Source organism: Poeciliopsis prolifica, unplaced genomic scaffold (genome assembly GCF_027474105.1).
Source record: "Poeciliopsis prolifica strain line A6 unplaced genomic scaffold, Auburn_PproV2 SCAFFOLD023, whole genome shotgun sequence".
Classification (NCBI taxonomy): domain Eukaryota; kingdom Metazoa; phylum Chordata; class Actinopteri; order Cyprinodontiformes; family Poeciliidae; genus Poeciliopsis; species Poeciliopsis prolifica.
Window position 1 is genome coordinate 131,830 of NW_026562398.1, and position 23,332 is coordinate 155,161.

Consider the following 23,332-nt stretch of genomic DNA (forward strand, 5'->3'; position numbering starts at 1 on the left):
TATTTAATCACGACTAATAGTGCCTTTTTTATTTTAAGGATTTTTCTTTATTTATTTTAATTTGTTTTACAATAACTTTGTCATGTGTGCTTAGCTATTCCTACCTTTTACTTAGTTCTGACCCAGATCAAACCTTGATGTTATGTGTTTAAAAAAGGAAAGTTCCACCTTAAACAGGCCATTATGCGCAATAGCTTTTTGCTATTTTGATAGAATATGAGAAGATTACCCAGCACTATGACTCACCAATTATGCCCTTCACTAAAATATACCTTTGGACCAACAACTCTGTAATGATGATGACTTAAACGTTTCACCAATAGACCTCTTTCAGCTGGCCTGGGAGTCACATGCCAACATACTCGGCCGGTATGGCTAAATGCACACAGCAACATATGCTGACTTGGAGGAATTGAATCCTTGTGTTGTTTATACAAAGAATTCAACTACACACACTCACACAAACAAAACACAAAATCTGGGGTTCATTTTTGTACCTAAAAAACACACCACTCATAACAACACTCCAGCAGGTTATGATTCCAATTAACCTTTTTTTTACGTAAAAACTTACAAAGTCCCTGTACAAACAAAAGCTATTTAGGGTAGAACATTTAAATGCATTGCATAAAATGGCGGCGACTTGGGTTTTTATATATATAGGTTTTAACCCCCAAGTTTCCACTGACATTTCCCGACATCCTTTATCCATCCCCCTCTCTACTCAAACTCGTGTCACCTCTGACCCTGGTCCAATTCACTACAGTCATTATGCAATTAACACCAATTAAGTCATTTGGTTGTAAGCATGTGCGTGTACATCTGCATGCATGTATATGTAAGGTTGAGTGTATGCGTTAAGCATGTGAATGAGTGTATGTGTGCATGATAGTGCAATTACAGCAGCACAAGGGAGCCTTTTGGAAGCTTAGAGCACTGCAATCAACCAATCAGCCTTCAGATGGCTTTGACATGAAAAGAGAGCATGCCCTCCACTAACCCCGGGGTCAACCTCAATTTACTCTATTTACCCACTCAGGAACGACCCTCTGTGTGTGAAGAAGCAGAAACAGATAGGGAGGGAGAGTGAATGATGAATAGCAATGAAAATGTCTACGTAAGTGCTAGTGTAATAGAAAAAAGGCGAGAATAGAAGGGAGGCAGATGTAGAGGTGATTGTTGTGCAGGTGAATTTTTATGGATATGAGGGTGGGTTGAATGGAGAGGAGGGGATTTTTAGGGGGAAGCCTTCGGGTTGTGTTTGCAAAGCTAAAAGGCCAGCAGTTGGAGTCCATTTGCTAACAATTTCCCCTTAGAGAGTGCTTCTACACACATGGGCCATTTACACACTTTTTTTTGAAGGCAGGGGGTTTCCGAGTGCAGATGAAGAACGACAACCCTACCGTTGGCTGAAGTTGTTCAACCGTGAGATGCTCCATGAAGATAAGATAGTTGATTTTACATCACATATGCTATAAAATTATATATTTAATGATAAGCTATTATTAGGCAATACCAACTTCTGTAAGTTAATCCCTTTATATAAAATGCAGGTTTGATACACTTTGTATACTTAGCTCCAGATGGTTAGATGGTTGAATTGTAAAAAGAAGTACACTATAGGTGCACATGCATGAGAGAGCTTTGGGTAATTAAGTTGAGTGTACCCCAAAATAAAGGTATGTGTTTGAGGTTGTAGTCATCGGGACAAACTCAAGTTTCTTTTGAGTATGTACCTAGTTAGTCAATTTCAGCTATAGTTTTAGTGTCATGACTATTTTCAATCTTTATATGCAATATTGTTGTAATTGTTTTTCGTTAAAAAATTTTTTAAAGTTACAGTATATACCTTTTTGGGAAGGAAGGAGCTGATAAAGCTGACAAGCAACCAATGTACACAGTTTAAAAACGTTTGATATGTTACTGCTTTTAGTCTAAAATTGAGCATTTTGGTGTGTCATTTCCTTTTAAGAATCTCATAGACTGAAATGTCTTGATTAAATGATACAGAGACAATAAACCGAACTACAAAAGTGTTTTAAGACTCAAAACAAAGTGAACAGCATTTTATTAATCTGTTTTGATTCTGAGGCGATTGCGTGCAGAATGCAAATGTAGATAAATCAGACTCTCAATATTTATTTCAGAGGGTGTGTGAGAAGCATGATGTTCCCTATGGGGGCATGAATGAAAGTAAACGAGAACAATTTAACTAGCAAAAATGACTTTGAGGGTGCAAGTTCTTTATATGATAATACAACGGGATCAGTCAAACAACCTTCTGGATAAAGAACAAGGGATGGCAAAAAGAAAGCAGGAACGGACAGAAAAACTTAAAGAGAAGTAAAAAAGAAGCACACACAGATGCACAGTATTTACACTGCTCCTGGTCAATGATATCACATATCTGACAAGGGGGACAAGGTTATTCTATATCTATTATGTGTAAGCATGTGTGCATGTGTGTGTATATCGGAGGACTTCTGCTTCAGGGGTCTTAGATGTGGACTGTAATCAGGACCACATTACTCTGTCACAGGAAGTCCTCCAGCAAAGGACAGGAAGCAGGAACACAAGGACCACATCATTAGTCTCGCCAGTCACAAGCCCCACAGCCAATAAGAACCATGGATATAGTGGGGAAAAAGCTGAATTAGTGGGGCATCCATGATTGTTTATAACTATCATAAGTTAGCATTTGTGTGTATGGCGCTTGCTGCCTGGTATCAATGGCCTATTTGTTTACTGAGTGTAATGAGTCCAGGTTGTGAGTGTTTAGTGGAGTCATAGCAATGCTGGGCTCACTGCCGAAATACCAGGGCTAAATAAATGCACACACACGTGCACGCACTCACATGCACAGATCTCGAGACACTGCAGACAAATGAGAAACAAATGGGTCCATTGTATGCTGCACGCTTGTCTCTCCTCTAACGACAAAGTCAGAATGCAGTTTGAAAGGGGTCCGTCATAATATCTGCCATGCATACCCCCCTGACATACAGAAAAACACATGCATATACCTTCAAAACTCCCCAACCCCATCTGACAACCCTCCTATAACATTCCCACCACCCCCTTCCTTCTTTGCTCTGCATCCCATCAGGACTAAAGAGGCTAATTTTTCTCGATGGCTTACAGGTGGCCAATGCAAGGTGAACCACATCCCCTCTCGCACTCAGACACATATGTACAGCAATGCAAATATCAAGCCTCCAAACCAAGCCTGTTATAAACTCTTAGCCAAACATCAAAGAGGCAGACACATCTTAGCACACCTCAAAGACACCAGAGACACCAGTGAGCTCACTCTTTTCTCAAGGAAACAGCACTCATTGTGTTAAGTTTCCAAAAAGAGAAAAACAATTACCATGCTTTGATAAAAAAAGCATGTGTATATATATATATATATATATATATATATATATATATATATATATATATATATATATATATATATATATATATATATATATACATGTGTGTGTATATATATATATATATATATATATAATATAAATGTTTTTTTTTCTCTTATCTGAAAAATACAAAAATACTTAAAAAAAACTAACATCTGAATTAAAAAAAAAAAAGTAATTGTGTTCGGACTGTCTGCATTTAGAAGCAGACTGTTACAAGTCAATGTATTATGTGAAATGAGCTGTCTTTCAGCTGTAAGCTTCATGTTTTTCAGCTCTCACCATTTGCTCATTAGCTCTGAAATGTCATAATTTGTACAACTTAGCACTTGCCACCTTCAATATTTGTATGCTACATCAGCCAAAGTCAGTAATAAGCACAGATGAATGTTATTTTAATGCTCAGTTGCACAGGTTTTACATTACTGGGTATACACATGTCTTTTTCTGTCAAGTATAGGACTTTCACTGTCAAATTAAAGAGGGTTGAGACACTGAGTAAAAAATTAATTTGCTCGCTCCGGCCAGCAGAAGTGCACGTCTTTATTTGCACGTCTTTCGCTTTAGTGCTGTGCACACTTCTGCATGCATAGATTGGATCACAGCTCTTTGAAGTCATGCCCCTGCCTTCATTAAACACAGTCCTAGCGCCTGGAACAGTGTTCTTGGAATGCGTCAATAGCTTGCACAGACACATGAAGAAAAAAAGAAAGTGCTTGCTGCAGTGCCAGCAAAAATGGCCCATTTTCTTTGTACTTGGGGTCACAGTGCATAGAGAAGATTAAAAGATGAAAGTTGATCATACCTTGAAAATAAAAAGAGCTTCAAATTTCTACAGTTCCAAAAAGCCTGCACCTAAGCCAGGAGAGGCTAACGGGTTCCAAATGAACCTTTACATGCCAAACTTATCAGATGCTATGTGACTGGAAAGTGATGGTTTCTCATTTGAAAAGTACACATTAAAAACGAACAAAATCTTTTGACCAGTAAGATTATTTGATGTTTTTGTGAAACACATTGATTTCAGACTTTATTTGTACCAAGAAAACATAATGATTTTTCCTTCCTTCATTGTAGGAAAAATCATTGTAGATAAATACATGCGCCTTATGTTGATATGTACTGAATAGTAAACAGACATTTTGCATTTTTACATGTAGAGTTATTTTGACATAAACAGTAAAATTATCTTTTCACACAAGAAGAGGCCTCATACATTATTCCTGTATTCAGTCTTAATAGTGAAGCTAACCAGTGTGGTATGCACAGGAGCTCAAATCAGAGTATTTTATTAAATCAGACACACTATAAATTATTAAAATGCAAATATAAAAGGAATAATTTTATTATAGTAGTAGTATTTTTAAGATTTGTGCTCCTCAGTTAAGGTACACAAAGTATCAAAGTGCACCAGTGTTCCAATAAGGAATGTAAAGGTTTCACTACAAGCTCATAGAGGTGACAATGCAGAGAGAAGAGGAAAAAAATATAGAACAGAATTGAAGGAACAAAGTTATTTCTCACTAGGATTTTCTGTAGCTTTAGAGATCATTCATCCAAATGAAACAAAAAAAGCTCTTTATTCATTGTGTGCCTCAATGAACAAAATGCACACAATGAATGGGAGCTTTATTGTTACTTTGTCACACACACAGTGAGAGCCTCCTGGAAGTCCTGGAGGTCCTATGTGAGCAGGTACAGATGCTGAAATTTATGGTGCACAGACTTTATTCTGGGATGGATAATGGAGAGGACTGGGAGGTATGAGCTCACTCAATCCAAAGCATCCTGTTAAGATGACCTTATACAGACAAAAGTCCAGAACATTTTGAAGTTCTTCTACATTTCAAAGTCCTAATGCAGTGTTGACAAGAAAACATCTTTTTTTGCTAACTGCACAAAGCCTTTTCAATAACCGCACAAACTTGGATTTCTCAGGGAGAATATTTTCACAGCGTGACAGTTAAATACCAGATTTATAAACTTTGGAATAATTTGGGAACGTTACAATTACAATTGTTGTGGGAAAATTCGTCACAGCTCTCCAAATGCTCATGGGATCAATTTTGTGCATCTCTCTTGCGAGCATGCTTTTCCACTTATTACTCTGTGCACATGTGTGGTGAAAATGCCCCCCACAAGGATTTTGTTAAACTTGTAGATTCTATTCCTTGTCCTTGCATCACACAAGCATTCCAAAATCCTCACATGTGCTGCTCCTGAGTCAAATTAACATCAATTTATGCCAACGTCAGGGAATGCAAAGCGAGAAAGAAGAGCTGACACCAGATGACAGAGCTCCCTAAGGCAAGTTTGGCACAGTTTCTCTGTTTATACAAATTCACACACACACAAAGATGAGGAAAAGGTAAGAGAGAGGACAAAAAAGTAGTGAAAGCAATCTTAGTTGGTTCACTTCAGAGGTGTGGAGGTGAAAATGGAATCACCCTCTCTCACGCATTATCCGAACACTTTGATACGCCTTTCTATAATTATCAGCGTACATTTTTGTCTGAATGTTTTGAGTGCATTCATGTATATGGCAATGTAAGTGTGCGATGTTGTCTTGTCTGTCAATCTTGGTCATTACACTTAATCTCACTGATGACACTCTCAATCCTCTCTGTCAACCCAGGTCTTTGCAGTAGCACTCAAGCAAGGATTTTGGTTTAGCACTTGTGCATGCCCTCCATACCCTCCTAAAACTCCCCGTACATACTGACACACTCACACACACACACATTTACCTGACAAATAACACCAAAGCAGAAGGTGAGGAGAAGAAAGAATTTTTGCTTGGGAAGAAAAGCAAACAAACATCCCACATCTGTATGAGTGCTAAGAATTCAAGGATAAAAGAGGGATGAGTGGAAGCTGAAGCCAAAAAAAACAAAAGCACACACAGATGCATTTTAGACATAATGAAAATGGAGATAAGAAATACTTCCTGAGTTTGGAAAACCCAGAGCTGTTAAAATTGATGATAGAAAATGACTCCAAGAAGGTTTAAGATGATCAATAAACAGCAATTCCATTTAAATTCACAAGTAAACTTTAGTTATTTATTATCCTGTTATCCTATCTGTTTCTTTTTCAATTTTCCCCATTGTTCCATCAGAGGGGAATCTGAGAAATGTGGATAAAACATCTTTCACCAGCTGTTAATACAGTTTCTGCTGCGCCATGATAAAGTCACGGTATGTTGCCCTGTCCTACCGAACCAGCATAAATACACACACACTCACCCATTCAACAAATGTGGACCTCAAGCATGCAGGATGTAAAATGATCACTCACTTGCAAATATTTTGTGGCATACACATTAAGTCGCAAGTCTCCAAGTCTGTATGTGAATTTAGAACTTTGGTAAATCATTAATGTTTTGGCCCTTCGGCCTTTCTCAACAGGAGCATTCTTGAGGCCAGATTTCCTAAGATCAGTACGAACAATTCAAGTCACACAAATGTGTTTCGACACATCTAACATTCCAGCTCCTTCTAACTTAATTCTTAAAAATGTATTGGTCTCTATCATCTCTGACACAGGGGTGTGTTTGGTGGAAAGGCAAGGAAGAGGTATGGTTTGACATAACAACTGACATCACTGCTAAAATGCCTACTCCATGATCTCAGTATGTTTGTAGAGTGGATTCACCAAAAGCTAACTAATGCAGCAACCTTTGAGCTGACCTGTCCATTGCTAGTCCTTTTTGTCCCCTAAAACTCTTATATGGTCAAATGATTTTATTCAGAAGTCAACAGATTTGCACATAAAATCCGTCACTGTGTGAAGTGATGAAGGCACTTGGTCTGACCGGAGTAAATTCTAACTTTTTAGACTGCTAGGGGTGAAAACTAAAATTACATTACATATAATTAAATTTTCACTTCCAATGACATATTTTATAAAATCTGGATAAAGTGCCTTGATGTTTTTATAATATGAAAAAGTTTCTTGGTGTCAATACTTTTACGAGGCCCTTACGACTTGTTTTCTAGTTTGAAGCAGCAGGGTGAGCGTTTTTTTGATACATATGGAAACTGCTGCAAAGCAAAAACAGAGACCAACACAGATGGGCATCATGAAACATCATGCACACAATGTGCTATCCCAGTTATTACTAAAGCAAACTGAACAGAATGCCTGTTGTGAAACACAACACTTCAAGGAGCACACTTTTTTTCAATACACTATGAAGAAAAATAACTATGTACGTATCTTATTAGAAGGTAAAAAGAAAGAAAAAACATTACATTGTCATTCACACTTCAGTCCATGTGGTCTGCCCTGCATAAGGTTCTGCTAAGCTATTGTTTTTAGAGCTGGTAAACACATGTTGCCTTTTTAAACTAGGAAAAGGTTAAAAGTGGCCCTGTAATGAATACGGTGATTTATGTTCTGTGCTTACTTCAGGTCTTGATGTATTTGTTTGGGGGAGATTATAAGCATGGACAACACATATTGAAAATATTGTTGTTTTAACCATCAAGCAGTAAACGTTTGAAGTTTAATTTCTAAAATAAATTTAATTTTTTTATACAGCCCAAAGACAGTCAATAGTGTATGCACACATGGAATTCACTGAGCAAAAACAGCTTGTCTGGCTACAGTGTTACTTTTTAAACATGAAATGAAAAAATTAGCATGTAAACTTTTCTTTCCACTGACCATTAAGCATTATTTTGATTCCTCCTAAATTCACCTCCTGCTGGATATTTATTCAATAGCTGCTTTGCACAGCCGTCATTCGTGGTTCCAAAATAAGAGCGGGGAGAAGGGTACAAACTGGAAAATTGTGACAGAGAAACAAGAGGTCTGAAAAATTTTAATTGAGTCCCAGAAGGAAAGACAGATTGCATCCATTCTGGTATGCCATCTTTACGATCCGTTTGTGAACAAGCCAGTCAAATTGAAATCAGATGCGTTGTGATGCCAAAAAAGCCTGTGTCCCCATTAGACCTATAGGATTTCACATAAACAAATTACACAAATACTTTCACACAACCACCTGTGGAGTGAGCTGTCTGTAACTTTGTAGTGAGTGAGGTTTTGTTTATGTGTGTCATAAAGTATACATCTTCTAAGTTCCCAAGCCTTCATGTGGGAACAACAGCAGATTGCAGAATGCTCAACCTGTGCCATGCTGCCTGTTCTTGTGGTCTATTACTTTCCAATTAAAAAAATTGCATGCATGTATGATGAAAAAATAGACATTAACACTTGCTAATATCAAATTTAAAAATTAATCAAGCAACATACATTTTATTTTTGTCTTTCATTGATATCCTTAACACCTGTTAATCCTTAATTTTGTCGACTTCAATATATTACTGCATAAGAATGGAACTGTGCTTAAAGTCTCAGTTTGGTCTCAATCTAGGGAAAAAAAAAAAGAGTGTATGTGTTTTCAGCTCTATCCGACTGTGAAAATGACACTGGCATTTTTTGCCAGTAATCTGATTTTATCAGTATGTTATAATATCAAAAAGGGGCCAGGATACAAGTAGAAGGTCTTCTTCTACTAGAGCAAACAACCAGTCAGAGGCAGGAGACAGGTCTTAAGACCTTGCTTATGCACTGCTCCATCTGCGAATGGTGGAGAAACATCTTACCATTACAGAACAAAAGTGTTTATCCCCAACATTGCTGACCATTCTTACTAACCATGCTTAAGATATGCTCTTTTGTGGATAAAAAGCTGCAGCCCAGCAGCACGTACACAAAGGTGATTGACACTCGTAAGATGCCTCCTCCTGTCTTTGTTTGCTCATTTGTGGCAATGATGTATTTCTGCCAATTTTTAATATTGTAACATAGTTTTGAAAATAAGTAAAAAAGATATTGCTTATAAAAGTTACATCCAGAAGCTTTAAATACAAATTCTACTCAAGTCTGAAGCTTGTCACAGTATCTGGTCTATAGAACCAGGAGGCTGATTCTTTTACTAAGTTTTGTGTCCTTCCTTCAAGCAGCTTCAATGTATAACCAGGATGAGGTCAAGATGAGAAGAGTAATCCAAAATAAGAAAGAAGGCAAGAAATGTATTTTATTTTTACTAATGCCCATAGTTCTTTGTTCCGAATCACAAAACTCAGAAAGAATGTATATTTTTACTAAATGATTGCATCTGAGTCTTACAATAAATATTTTGGGACACAGACCGGCAGCAAACTAAAGCAAACCTTCGATCAAACATGGTCGCAAAACATTTCAGTTGTTTCCTCTTTCAGCTGATTGAGCAGCAACACAAAGAACTGTGATTGGCCTCTCAAGTAAAGAAAGCCTGTTTATGCCTTTGTGTGTTTCCAGTATGTGTCATGTGTGCAAAACAAACATTTGGCTGTCTGGCAGTGAGCAAAAGTAAAGAGCAAATGAAACGTCAGTGCGAGTTTGTGCAATGCTAGCTGCTGAGCTACTGCTCAAATGTCTGCCAATGTCATTTTAAGCCCAGATTTATAGACAAAACATTTTGGTCAACATTAGTTGTCTGTTGATTTGCTATGTAAATAGATTTGACTTTCTGTTGAATAGTAAGAATTTCTCAATCTACAAATAGCAAGCAACACCTTTGCAGAAAAAGATGATATACTGAAATCATAACAAACACCATTTGAAAGTTGCTGTCAGACATACACCTGAGTAACCTAAGTGGATTTCTAACCCTGACACCTAAAATGACGGTGCAGCAACCTCTGATGATTTTCTGAGATCAGCTTTAGGAAGACCACCCAGTAGCAGAGCTTATCCTATAGCTGCAGGGTTAAAGATTTGTTGCACATAAACTGTGACAGCCTAGTTTACTCTTGGATAGCTGCTGAGGATAGGATATTAGAGTAGCACAATGGTACAATGGCACCTATTGATAACTAGTGTTATATTTTATCCAGGTCCACTCAGCTGTTAAGAATGATCATGAAAGTCTCTCTCGTTCAGTTAGCTCTTTTTTGTTTCATCAGCCAGCTGGTGTATGCTTCAAGTAAAACTTGGCTCATGTTACAGGACTGGTTTGAAAACCACAGGTATTTTATGTTGTTTCATTTTTACAATAGAAAGTGACATTCAATTCATATAGTAATGTTATCTCTAAAATAAAACAAACTATTGTCTGTCAGGAAGACCAATCTGTGTCTTCAACTAAATAGTCAGAATGAAACCCTGAGAACATCACGGCAAGGCCAAAAATAGAGAATTTTGATAAATAAATACAAACGGTAAATGTGCACATTTTTTCATAGTTTTAAACATCGTAAGTAGTGTTGCATTTAGCACTTTTGCATTCCGGTTTTCTGCAGCTGCTCCAGAGTTACCATGGGTCTTTTGGTTGCTTCTCTGATTAAAGCTCTTCTTGCTCATCCTGCAAGTTTAGGTGGATGGCCATGTTTGTGTTGCTTCACAAGTCTTGCCTTGTGGCCTTTTGAAGAATTTAAGACTGGGATGCATAAGTTGAACAAATGTTTTATAATTTAACTCTATTTAAGTACTTTGGCCCTGAACCTGTCTTGGTGGGTTTTTTATTGATGTGGTTTGTTTGCCAATTTTCTCCAAACAACCTCTAAAACCTTCACAAAAAGGTTGTGATTAAATTGCACATACCCACTCAACATAGGAATACAGTAACCTCTACAGGCAGTTGGTTGCACTGGATTTTATTTTTGGTTTTCATAGTAAAGGGTGCTGAAAACAAATTCATGCTACACTTTTTAACAGTTAACATATTGTAAATGTCCCAAGAACACTATAGGCATCTGTGTCTGCAATGAGCATGGTTCATTTGGCAGAAACGCAGAGCAATGCACTCCTGGTTCTGTTTTAGGCAGTCAAACACACTCACATCAAACACACTCCGCCAGAGGCACTCTTAGTGAAGAAGCACGAAAAGTAAAGATGAGAGTAAACTGGAAATTAATGACAATTAAAGTAAATTAAAGTGAATTAAAGTAAAAGGCCAATCCATGCCAATCAAAAAACTTTCCAGACAGAATCTTCAGTAACATTTTTGGAGGTTTGCATAAACTCATATATTGTATTTACATACATACATACACACATACACACAATGATTCAGGTGAACATCATAATCTTTACTAATGTTCTGAGTTCTTCTTGCTTTGGCACAACTAAAACATATGGTGTTCATCGAGCTCCAGTACTAAAGCAGGTGATTTGGTATGTGGGTACATAATGGTGGAAAGGTCGGAAAAATGTCATGACTGATGCTGACAGATTGGATTTGTGTCTGGACTCATTTGTGGTGAGGATGTCTCCGTTTCAAATGGGGGAGTAAATATAAGATGAACTGATGGAGACATGTATGCCAGTTTGATTGAATGCATGATTGTGTTTGGTGAGGAGATGCAGTACCTGGTCTTGAGAGTGAAAGATAGGATGGTAACACATTAAGCAAGAAGTGTGAAGGTTTTTTTTGTGTGTGTAGGAGTGTCTGAAAAATAATAATACTTTCCAACATATGTGCTAGAATGAGGGAGACAAGGTTGCCTGAGAGAGTGTGGTTGCACAGATTCCCTTTTGGCAGGAGTGGTGTAAGCTGAGGAGGGGCTTACACCAGCTTTAATCCTGTTCTGAATGTCATCTTACAAGCATGGCTTTTCCACAGGCCCAGATAAGAGAAATACAGAAATATATATATATATTCATATATATATATATATATATATATATATATATATATGATTACCGTTGCACCCCGTTTGTCACTCTGCTCCTTTCCATTGTGAATAAGTGACAAAAAGCCACATATTTAAAGTATCCCGACCCACCAGTTTACACTCAAGTCATTTACAGTTTGATGTGCTGGTCAAACCAACAAACAACAGTGCTAATCTGCTTGTCTGAGCAGATCTGGCCACTCTGGCATCCAATTCTAAGGTTTCACTGGAAAACAAAACCTGGCTGAAAACTCCCTACTTACCCAAAAAAGCTAAGATTAGCTGGACTAAGTTTCACTGGGAACTTTATAGGTTATACATTTTTGAGCGCTCAAAGGAGAAGTTTATTCTAAAACCTTTAGAATGAGACCCTTTTTACTACGCATGTGATATGGGCACTCTACAGCACCATGCCCGGGATTGTAGAAATGTTGGCATGATATCGTCCTCTGAACGAGACTGTATGCTCAAAACCTCTAAGCTCTAAGTCCTAAAAGGTGGAATCAGAGAAATATATATTTTACTTTTTTGGGGCAGCTGCTTTCATTTAATGTTATATCACTGACATATTGTCAAGAAAAACCAGAGAGACACCCAACACTCACCCAACATACAAGATCATCAAACTGAAGGCAACAACTATTACAGCAACTCAACAGTGCCACAGGCTGATCAAGTTCATTAATTCCTGACTTGCGAATACAAAAAGAGCTACAACAATGTCTTGGGTGTATATTCTGTACAGTACAAGGACATTATTTCCAGAGTCACAAAATGTACGTATAAATACCTGTTGCTTTAATGTAATATTAAAAATAACATTAATATGTCATTTTTACATTTACATTTGGTGTTCTTGAACACCAAATGTTCAAGAAATTGAACATTTGCTGTTTTTACTAACTATAATCCTTAATCTTCAACATACATAAAAATATCAGTTTGTGTATTAAATTCTACATGAGCTTCTGTATGAGCATTTCTTATTTATTTGGGACACGTGTGCTGCAGGCTAATTTATCAGTATGGAATTATTTTTATTTCTTTGTAAGTCTACACTAAGATTTCCTTTTTGTAAGCTTCCAAACCATATTTGGAGGCTTTTTTGGACAGTCTTACAAAAAAGAGCTACAGTCCACTGTTATGTGGACTGTAGCTCCACATAACAGTCCACTGTTATGTGGAAGTCTTTTAAGTGCAGACTTAAAAGACTTCAAACATACTGTCAAATGCCTGCTGAAATTATTAATAGAGAGAATGAGGCACCTCTCCAGTAATTCTACACTGGGATGCCTTTCAGAAAGAGGAAACAAGTACAATTCCTGTTAGTTTTCCTTTTCAGTTCTACAAGGGATTCTGATAGCAGTTCTGGCTTTTCTATAATAGGGAAGGAAAATTGTGAGATTCCTTCTGCTATTACCTATTAAAATATATTTGGTGTTAGTTCACCACCACAGTGTTTCCTAAGATGTCAATCTTGATCATAAATGTTTGTTTTATTTTAGCCAGTCGAAGAACATGTGTGGGAACCTGTGCAGCAGTGCTTGAACTTAGGTGTCACATGGGCAGAGCAGCATATTGCAGGAAAATATCATTTTTAGTGAGTGGTCACAGTAAAACTTGAGTTCTCTAGTCAAAAGGAAACCCATCACTCACATTCCAACCTCTTTTTTTTCTACCTTTGAATATCTACCTCAAAGCAGCAGGCCTGTCTTGGATTGGCAGCCTAGGGGTGGGTCTGCATGTGAAAAGCACAGGTTAGGGAGCACGAAAGGCCTTAACTGAGGCTTCAGAATTTTGCAGTTGGTGTCTGTGAAGCAGAAGGGCAAAGAGAGCACAGGAAGTCTGAAGAAAATTACAGCTTTAAAATGAAAAGACGGTGATTCACTTTTCTCTGTCTCCAAATCCTAATACCTCGCTCTATCAGCATGGCTTTGTGGAGGTTCAGACTTTTTCTTTAGAAGGTAATCCAGCTTGAACAAGGAATCTGACCTCCAGATTGTCCCACTGAGAGTTCCCAAAGAGCAATTATGTTGCTCTCCATTTCATACGCAGGCACACACATGCAGAAATGCATGGAGACACTTAAAGTGCCTCCCCAGGTGCAGGTTTGTCCTGAGGGAAAGGCTTTTGTGTACTGCCATCCACATAAGCACAGAAAACACCCTTTTAATCCTGCCAGAATCTATCTATCCCTTTCTCTCTTTCTTGATCTTTCAATTACCCACACGTAGAACATTCACCCACACATCAAGCTGCACGCAGTGTTATCTTGAGGCATTTATTGATACATTTGTTTCCCAATTTGACTTTAGCATTACAACATATCCTTTAGCAATCAGAACTGAAGAAGTGATAAAGAAACGTGACATAACATAACGCTAAGGAGACAAGAAGAGGGGAAAAAATAACAGTCTGAAGTGAACTGATTTATGACTGTGGTCTGGCTTACACTGAGAACACTAGGAAAGAGAAGTTTACACACACAGACTGAATTGCACCTGGCATGTTCAGACAGAAAGAAAACGATAAGATTGTTCAGTAAAAGGATTCTAACTCAAAGGCATACCTCAACGTTTGAGAGTTTTATAATATTGTAAAAACACAATATGAATTATTTTGCCGATTCAATCAGTGTACATATTTTTTTTAATAATAAACAACATAAAGCTAATAGAATAATTCTGGAACTATTCTTGATATCAATCTGGTGAAAAATTTAAAAATGACAAAATTTTTAAGAGGTTCTTTCCACCTTGTAAAACGTGACAGAACATATATACACTATTTAGCTGATGCATAGTTTACAATTTTTAATGTTCATAGTACTTAATCTTCTGATACTATTTTATGTAGATAGCTTACACAGTGATAAAATGTAAACTACAATTAAGTCATGGCTGATAACTAATATATAATAAAGTCAAAGGGAAAGTTAAGTGTTTTATTTGTAATGTTTATACATACAGCAAATATTTAATGTTTGCTGTATGTATTTTCAATATGAAAGCCTGAAATCAAATTTACTTGAACTGAAATGGATCCAATTAGATTTTCAGATGTGACATAATATATGTTCAGCACACAACCTATGGAGGCCTTAAGACATCAACCTAAACCCTTTCCACTGCCTGCATCTCCCAAAATGTTGTGCAGTTTGAGATTGGAATATTATCTATTGATATTGATCACATGTCTACCATCATATGCATTATTGTTGATTTATTGTCCAACCCAAGTGAAATGTAAAGGTCGTATTTAATTAATTTGAATTGCCATTTCAGAGAAAGTTGTAATATTAAAATAATCTTTTGAAAATAACATTTAAGAAGGTATTAATACTTTTTATTAATAGCATATTTTTGTACTAAAAATGCTTTTTTTATTTGTGTTTTCCTCAAATGTAAGAGAAAAATATTGACATAATTAACAGACAAAATAATTAAAATGATTTCCATATATCAGTGTTAAATTTAGAGAACTGAGATATTGAAATAATTAAACTTTTAATGTATTCAACATAACTGTATGTGCACAGTCCAATAGCTACATGCTTCTCTGTATTGTTGTCTTCTCTGTCACTTTTAACAGTTTGTCTCTGTTTACAAAGGTACTGCCGTAATAACAGAACAGACATTGTCTTACATTTTTCTGAGTGCGTTTTAGGCTATCTGACGCATGTAAATAAAATCAAGATTTGTCGTACTTGATTTTTAGAGTATTAGATGTAAATGAGAGACAGAGCATATATACTGGAAGGAGTGATTAGTTGAGTAAATGTTTTATTGCTATTTGATTAATAAACAATATTTTCCAGTAAAATAAATTATTTGGACACGCGTCCAATGTCCTCTCAATGTCTACCAATGTAACGCATCAGTTAAGCAGTGCCATATCTTGCCAACGGAAGAGGTGGGAGACGCACAATATGTTGCTAAGCTCTTCTGATCTCCCCTTATTTGCGTTGTGATACTTGGGTCGCCCACACAGAAATTTGAGGATTCCTTTTGATTAGTTAAGCAGCACGCACATGCAAATTCTCAATGCATGGATAGGGAACTGATGAGCATGGATTTACTTGCCATCACAGAAACATAAAAGGCAATAAAGTTCTGATACATCTTTGTTCGTTTGCCCAGCATGTGTGGCCACATTGTTGCGTGTGTAATGAGGGTGTTGTGGGAGGGGAAAATGATGCTTACTCAGACAAAGTGCCTTCTGGTCCACACTTGAGGTGTTTCACTTTGCTTTCCCTGTCACAACTTCAAGAAAACCACCAAAAAGAGGAAACATGAATAAACATGAATGGCTCATAAAAGGTGTCAGTTGAACCTTGCATTTGTCGACTTCTATGCTTTTCTGCCTTGATGCATCTTTAGATCCTTTAACTACAGCTTTCCATGCTCACAATGGCAATGTGAATACCTCTTAAAAAACATTGTGAATTCTCTTTTGAAAGCAATATGTTCTTGCCAACTTAATCAAGATGACACTTTAGTTAGCAACAGAGGCCATGACTTTTTAACAATTTTTGCTATGTGGAGCACCAAATTTCCTGCACCAGAGCAAACTTGACTTTGTGTTGCCTCTGGTGTCCTCAGCATTTTACCATTGATGATTTATTTTGGCTGTCAGTTTGTAAATCTGATAAAGACATTTGTCAGTATTCACTGAGATAGATCTGACACAGTACGCTCAAGGGTCACTACTCGGGTGTTGCGGAGTTAATGACTTTTCTTCACTCATGTTCAACTGGTGGAACAACCTTTGACTTCATGGACTCATGACGCTGACAGCCGGCTGAAGAACAGCCCGGATCAGACGCCTCTTCTGACCTTCAAGTCACGGTTCACCGATTACCAAAGACACATGGCACGGGACAGCTTTACGCAAGACCAGACATACAATAGAAAATTACAAAGAAACTGCACATATTTTGGGGTTCGACTGAGGTAATGGACTGAATAAGCAAAATGTTTGCCTTGTGAAGTGGATTCAGGAGACTTATGTTATGTACTGAGGCTATATAAATCAACTGAATTAAAATTTTAATACATGACATGGCTATTACTTTTACAGTTTTAAATTTAGCTAAATGTCTGAGAATGAACTCAAGATCCCACACTTGTTGATGGGTGACCCAAACAGGGATGCTAACCTCAACATTTTGAACTATTGGTATTTATTAGTGGAAAAACTACATCTGAAATTATAAATGAGATAGAACTTCTATTGGCCATTTTATGATTAACTGATTTCAACGAGACCATGTTACTTGTTCAAACCCCAAAAAAGAGCCCTAAAAATGTTTTGGAAAACACTGCGTGGCCAAACTAAGACTTTGAAAAAAAAAAAAAAGCTTGTTTTAAGCTGAGTAACATTCATCTCATGTGGAATGCCTGCTCATCTGCATACTCTTATTTTCTTTAAAATATTTCTGTCCCAGATTCTTTTATGGCGGACTAAAAGCGCAATGTTTCCACAAATGCTATTCCGTTGACTTTACTCCTTTGGCCCCATCCTCTCATTCATATTTACCTCCATCCCCCCTTCTTCTGTGCTGCGTCTCTAAAAGGACATTCTTATTTCATTAGTGAGGGAGTCCAGTAGGCTAGAAGGTAAACAAAACCTCTGTAATCAAAAACAGAACATACACAACCTAAATGAGCCAATAAGAGTTGAGGATCTATAAAAAGAGAGGCATGAATACACAATCTGCAACTCACACTTTAAAAGTTAGTAAGAAAATCAGGTTGTTGAAGTGGAAGTCAATGTTGCCATTAAGAAACAGAAGTCAAATCTATCAGGCACATTGATTCTTAGCTATTTGTCTATCTGTGCTGTCATCTCTGTTTGCTCATATTAGGGAGGGCTCACTCAGGGACAGGATATGGGGATTAGGTACAGCCTTATGTGCTGTAGCTACATACCTCTGAATGGCTCCCATCTGTTCTGCTATAAAGGATAGCTCTACACTCTAGCAGCACTCGTGCTGCGTGCTGCCAGAATAACAGAATCGGATAGATGAGCAGCACTGATATTGCTAGCCACAATACCACTCTCCACTAAAGGGCTAATGTGCCAGGCTTATTCTATTAGAAAGGGATAAAAGATTCTAATATAAACACACATACAGAACTGACTGAATGCATATCCCCAGTTGATATCTGATCAAGGTTACTGAACCCGTACGCTAACCAGAGGTCCAGGCTTACCTGCAGGGATATGAGTTAGCACTGAGAAAGTCTAAGAAAGGTGGAAAGGAGAGGAGTGATGGAAAAATGTGAAGAGATGGAAACTGAGGGAGAGAGGGGGCAGTGTGGTCTGTTTCATTACAGTGAATCTTGACACTGCTGCATTCTCAACACACATGGACTAGATTATGTAGACTGCTCCAAACCAGTATAGCTCACCAACACTTCTTAAACACAGGTTGCCTTACAAACATATGGACAAACATCATAGATAAGTACAAAACCGTAATAGAGGAAGATGAACCATTTGCTTGCACACCTTATAAAACTTAATCCTAAAAGTGAAATGTTCGAGACAAGTGCAACGTTGAGGTTAGAGACACCCTCGGCTTGTGATGGTCCACCTGTGGATTACTGGGGGAGACGAAAAAGATGAGCTGGAAACTATGAGTGTATCATGATGCTTGATTTTTGTCCAGTTTCCAACAAGAACCCTTCCAATTTTCAGACCCTTTCAATCTTCCCTCGCTCTTGCCCACACATATGCATTTATATAGCCATATTGGAATGTCTTTAAGTAGTGTCTTTATGTCTCATTAACTTAAACATATATACATATATACATTAGCTCAAAAGAAGCCCTGTCCCCCATGCTCTTTTTTTTGTTGCATGCCCTCATTTAAAGGCATCCTGAGCCAATGGGGGGCTTCGATATAAACCCCCAAAACCGGAATTATAATTTATGACTCAGCATTCTTGACTTTATGCATTTTTAGCTTGCAGTCTTAAAAAGAAAAAAATCCTCATAACTTTTCTGTGTTGTACTGCAATTAACTACCCCACACACCGGCACACAAAGGGGTGGGGTAGTGTGGTAAAATTTTACTATGACTGAAAAAGCTGAGTGCAAAAAGACAGACTGGACCATCTCTGGTTTTTCTCATTGTGTCATTTTTATCACCTATGGGCTTTGGTGTGTTCGCTTTAGGCGGCAGGGGTGCGTATAGGTCTAACCACGCAGTTACCTATATGGCCACAGAGTGCATGTACCACATGGCTGCACAACCAGCATTTGAGTACTTTACAAAAAGGACCCATAAACCTCGAAATAAACCAATTCTTTTAAGTCAACCGAAATTCACAAGCAGTGGAAACGGAGTTGGGTTCTGTTACACTTTCCTCTGTCCGTCTAGGGTGATGCAGCGGATAGGGTGGTTCCATCAGTGTTTCCTGCTAATGGTAACTCAAGCCCCTTGAATATGTTGTGCAAAGCATTAAAGGTCGAACAGTACATTCAGCAGCCAGTATGAGATGACATAATATTTTTGAGTTCATAAGAACAAAATAGCACAGGATAGGATTATGTTAGGGAAAACTGAGTTCCCCTTTTTTTTTCTGGAATACTGTAAAGTTTTCATCAATTCTATTTTAGATAATCAGTAAACACTATAAAATTATTTTAATCCACATTTGACCAATCCTGATACAGATTTTATCATACTGTGCATCGTCGGCCAGTTTTACAGCTAATCTTATTTACTTTAGTCCACTCTGTCAACATATCAGGAGAATTCAAAGCTACCTTTTTTCTCACTTCAAAATAGAAAAAGATTCTCAAACACAGTGAGGTGCAGGATATCAAGCTTAAAATATTTACCTTAAATCTTGAGTATGCAACTTTTATAAGGAAAATGTTTTTTACACATTTGTTATAATGGTCACCATGCTGTGACATTTTTCAGATAATCTGTCAAAGTTTGATCTCCTCCTCCCTGAGCGACATTTCCAGACCAAAGGATAAGATTGTGATTGACAGCATTAAAACCCATCTCCTGGCTGATTGGTTGTTTCTAGTTAGCAGTGGGAGAAGACAGAGGAGGAGCTCAGTTTTTCCACAGATTATATGTTGCATACCAAACTGTCAGAACATAATGACAGTTTCAACAAATATGTAGAAAAATATATTTTTTATAAAAGTTACATTTTTCAGCTTCAATGTCCAGAAATAAAACCTACATTTACAATTGATAAAAGATCTGTCACAAACTTACAGACACCAAAGAGATGCAGGTTCTTATGGATAGTACTCATCAAGCCCATATACCCTCTTCGTCATCCTGTGAGAAAATAAAGAAAACATAATTTGTGATGTATTAATTATGGCATGTAATTGTTCTTACATATGACTATAATCATGTTTAATAATACTGTGTGTCAACAAACTTGTTTTCTGTTTATAATAGAAGTTAAACTTGGTGATTGTGTATTCACAAGCTGAAACTTACAGTTTTATCTTTCAGTTCTCTTGAACTCATGTGATCTTTAATTATAATAATAATGGTCATGCTCTCTTTCAAAGATGTTATGATATCACAGCATTTTTTTCTTGGCGCAGTTGTTAAAAACCAATGACATGTTGGAGGTTTCCTTGTGCTGGAACTGTTCAGACAAGAACTCTGCTAACAAGAAGGCAAATTCACTTGGTAACATTATAATGATTAGCATGAACTGGAAGCTCTCCACAGTCAAGTCCTTACATGCAAAAAGCTAAAGTATGTCTAGCTAAAGCAAAGTCTCTGCTAATATGACACCGGAACTAAAAACAAGCCGAGCATTGGCTGCAGTTTATACGGTGGTGAACTGAATGGTTCTGACAAGCTCGGTAAACTTAATGGGCTACAATGAAGCAGCTAAGCTACAGTTGTAACATTGGTTTTGCAGTAGCTTTGACAAGCTTGGAAAACAGAAACATACCCTCATCTACATCTTCTGGTGCCAGGAGAGCAAGCAGTCTGTTTTAGCAGCTCCTCACTAACTCTGAGTCTTCTTGTTTTAATAGTTTATTTTGGATGTGCTGTGTGTTTCTGTATCCTCCTACTTTTTTATACAAACAAAGGGGCAAACTTTTCTGTGAACTTTTTATTTTAATTCTTTTATTAATATTATGTTCGGAGACAGTATGAGTGATCCCCCTTCTGTTATTCCTTGCTCAACTGTGCAGCCTCTGGCAGAACATCCTGTTGTCCAATACGAGGTGGGAAGGAAGATGACAGGAATCAAGAGCAGCAACTGGACTGGATTGCGCAGATCCATCAATTTGTCCATCATCATAGGAACTGTGATGTCTCTTTCCAACAAAGTGGGTAAGCTGGCGGCTCTACATGCCATCAAAGGAGCTACTGGAAACCTAACCTCATCTTGCTGACCGAGATGTGGCCAATCACACAATTTCCAGACTCATAGATAAACATGGGCAGCGTTCATGTACTCTGGGTGTTCAAATGAAGAAGAGCAAATAAGAAAACTAGAAATGGAAAAATCATCTACAAAAAGAAGGCAGAGAATCAGCTGCAGCAAAGCAACAAGAGTGTTTTTTTTAGAAGAGCCTGAAGATCATTCCGAACCACAAACCAAGCCCCCAGACTGCAAGAGACTAAAGCTGCTCCTCTAATGCCAGGTCTCACTCTGACTGGTTAATGTTTGCTCTGGTTCTACTCCAATTCGCAGCATCTCCAATACGTCTGTTCCTCACTACTGTGGATGTGAATATTAGTAGGAACGTGGGCGAGTCATGAGTGTGCAGGAACTGTGTCCAACTCTCCAACGACGTTTGCAGTGAACCTAAGCAATGTTTAGGTTGTGGTTTTGATGGACTCAACTAACCCAGATATTTTCATCTTTGGAATTTTCAGTGACATAAATCACGGTCAAATCAATGGCTGCTGTCTCCTGTCAGTCGAATTGCTTACACACAATACACACCTTTGCTACCCATCAAGTGGATATGAAAAGTAAATGCTAATAGAAATGTGTTCACCCAATGGATAAACCCAACTCTGACATTTGTCGCTCCCCTTGTGTCGAGCCCATAACAGGCTGCTCTGAGGTAAACCTCTATGCGCGAGATGCTTTTAAGTGAAAATCCATAGCTTGATTAATCTGCAATATGTAATATTAAATCACTAAAGTTTTCAGATAAATCACATGCATTAAAGTGTTTCCGTTGACAATTTTAGTTATTTAATAAGACCTGCAGAAATCTAAATTATAAATCTTTGTGGTTGAAAAGGTGGTTTCCAGAAAACGGGTGTCTTATTACGCCTTCAATCACCTGATGCATCAGTCGAAGTAAGATATTGTTTCATCTTGTGAGTGAAAAGAACGCAGATGTTCACATACTTCTGAGTTTGAAAGTTAATAATAAAAAGAAATGAAATGAACGTCAATCAATCACAGACTCCTGCATTCTTTAAGGAATTAAGACGTGCTCTTCCAGAGGTATGAAAAGGAGAAATTATTCAACCAGTTAACTTATTGCTGAAATATTTTAAGCATGTGAATGCATCTTACCACTATTAAACACAGGGGATCTCCAGTTCATGTTTGACTCTTACTTAGACAGCACATTCAGAATTATTTATAAAGAGTACAGGCACGTAACAGTTCATTTCAAACAGAACAAATGTAGGAATATAGACCCAGGTGGAAATTCCCAACTATTCATCTTAAAGCCACATACTCAGTGAGACAGACACATGCACAATTTCACAGTTTGGAATCCCCCCATGCACAACAATAGAGCTGTGATGAGTTTGAATTCAATTCAAATATTCATAAAAAAAACTTTTATGAGTTAATGGGAAGACTCTGTCTTTTGTAAAGATTGCTTTCACCTACAGGCAGTTTCATCAGGGTACACAGAACAAATAAACACTCAAGTATGCATCCCATGTGCATCCACATCAATGCCAGTGTGCACCTTTATCAACACACAACACTTGCTTGTGCCTAAAACAACAGTACTTTTTCAGCTGTCTGCAGACACATTAAGGGTGTCCTCGGGGCAATGTGGGTAATATACGCAGACAGAAAGGAGGGAGCTTGTATAAGAGTTGGATGATATATAAACTAATCTCACATACAAACCCCATCAATCAAAAACAATCATTTGGCAGCTTATTCCTTCAGGCCTCTTATCTGGCTGATATGAATAATTCTAACTTGGCAGGAAGTATTGGGGTTTGAGGGTTACAAAAAAAAAAAAAAAAAAAAA

At 37.5% G+C, this 23,332-nt stretch overlaps 1 protein-coding gene across 1 annotated transcript in view; it reads right to left on the bottom strand.

The window, feature by feature from the left end:
• Nucleotides 1-23,332, bottom strand: part of LOC129370194 (ERC protein 2-like) — a 150,278-nt gene that overhangs the window by 14,115 nt on the left and 112,831 nt on the right. The window contains exon 17 of the mRNA XM_055045958.1: nt 20,331-20,396. Within this exon, the coding sequence (XP_054901933.1) occupies nt 20,370-20,396 (27 nt within the window). The 3' untranslated portion in view covers nt 20,331-20,369. The remainder of the gene's footprint in view (nt 1-20,330; nt 20,397-23,332) is intronic.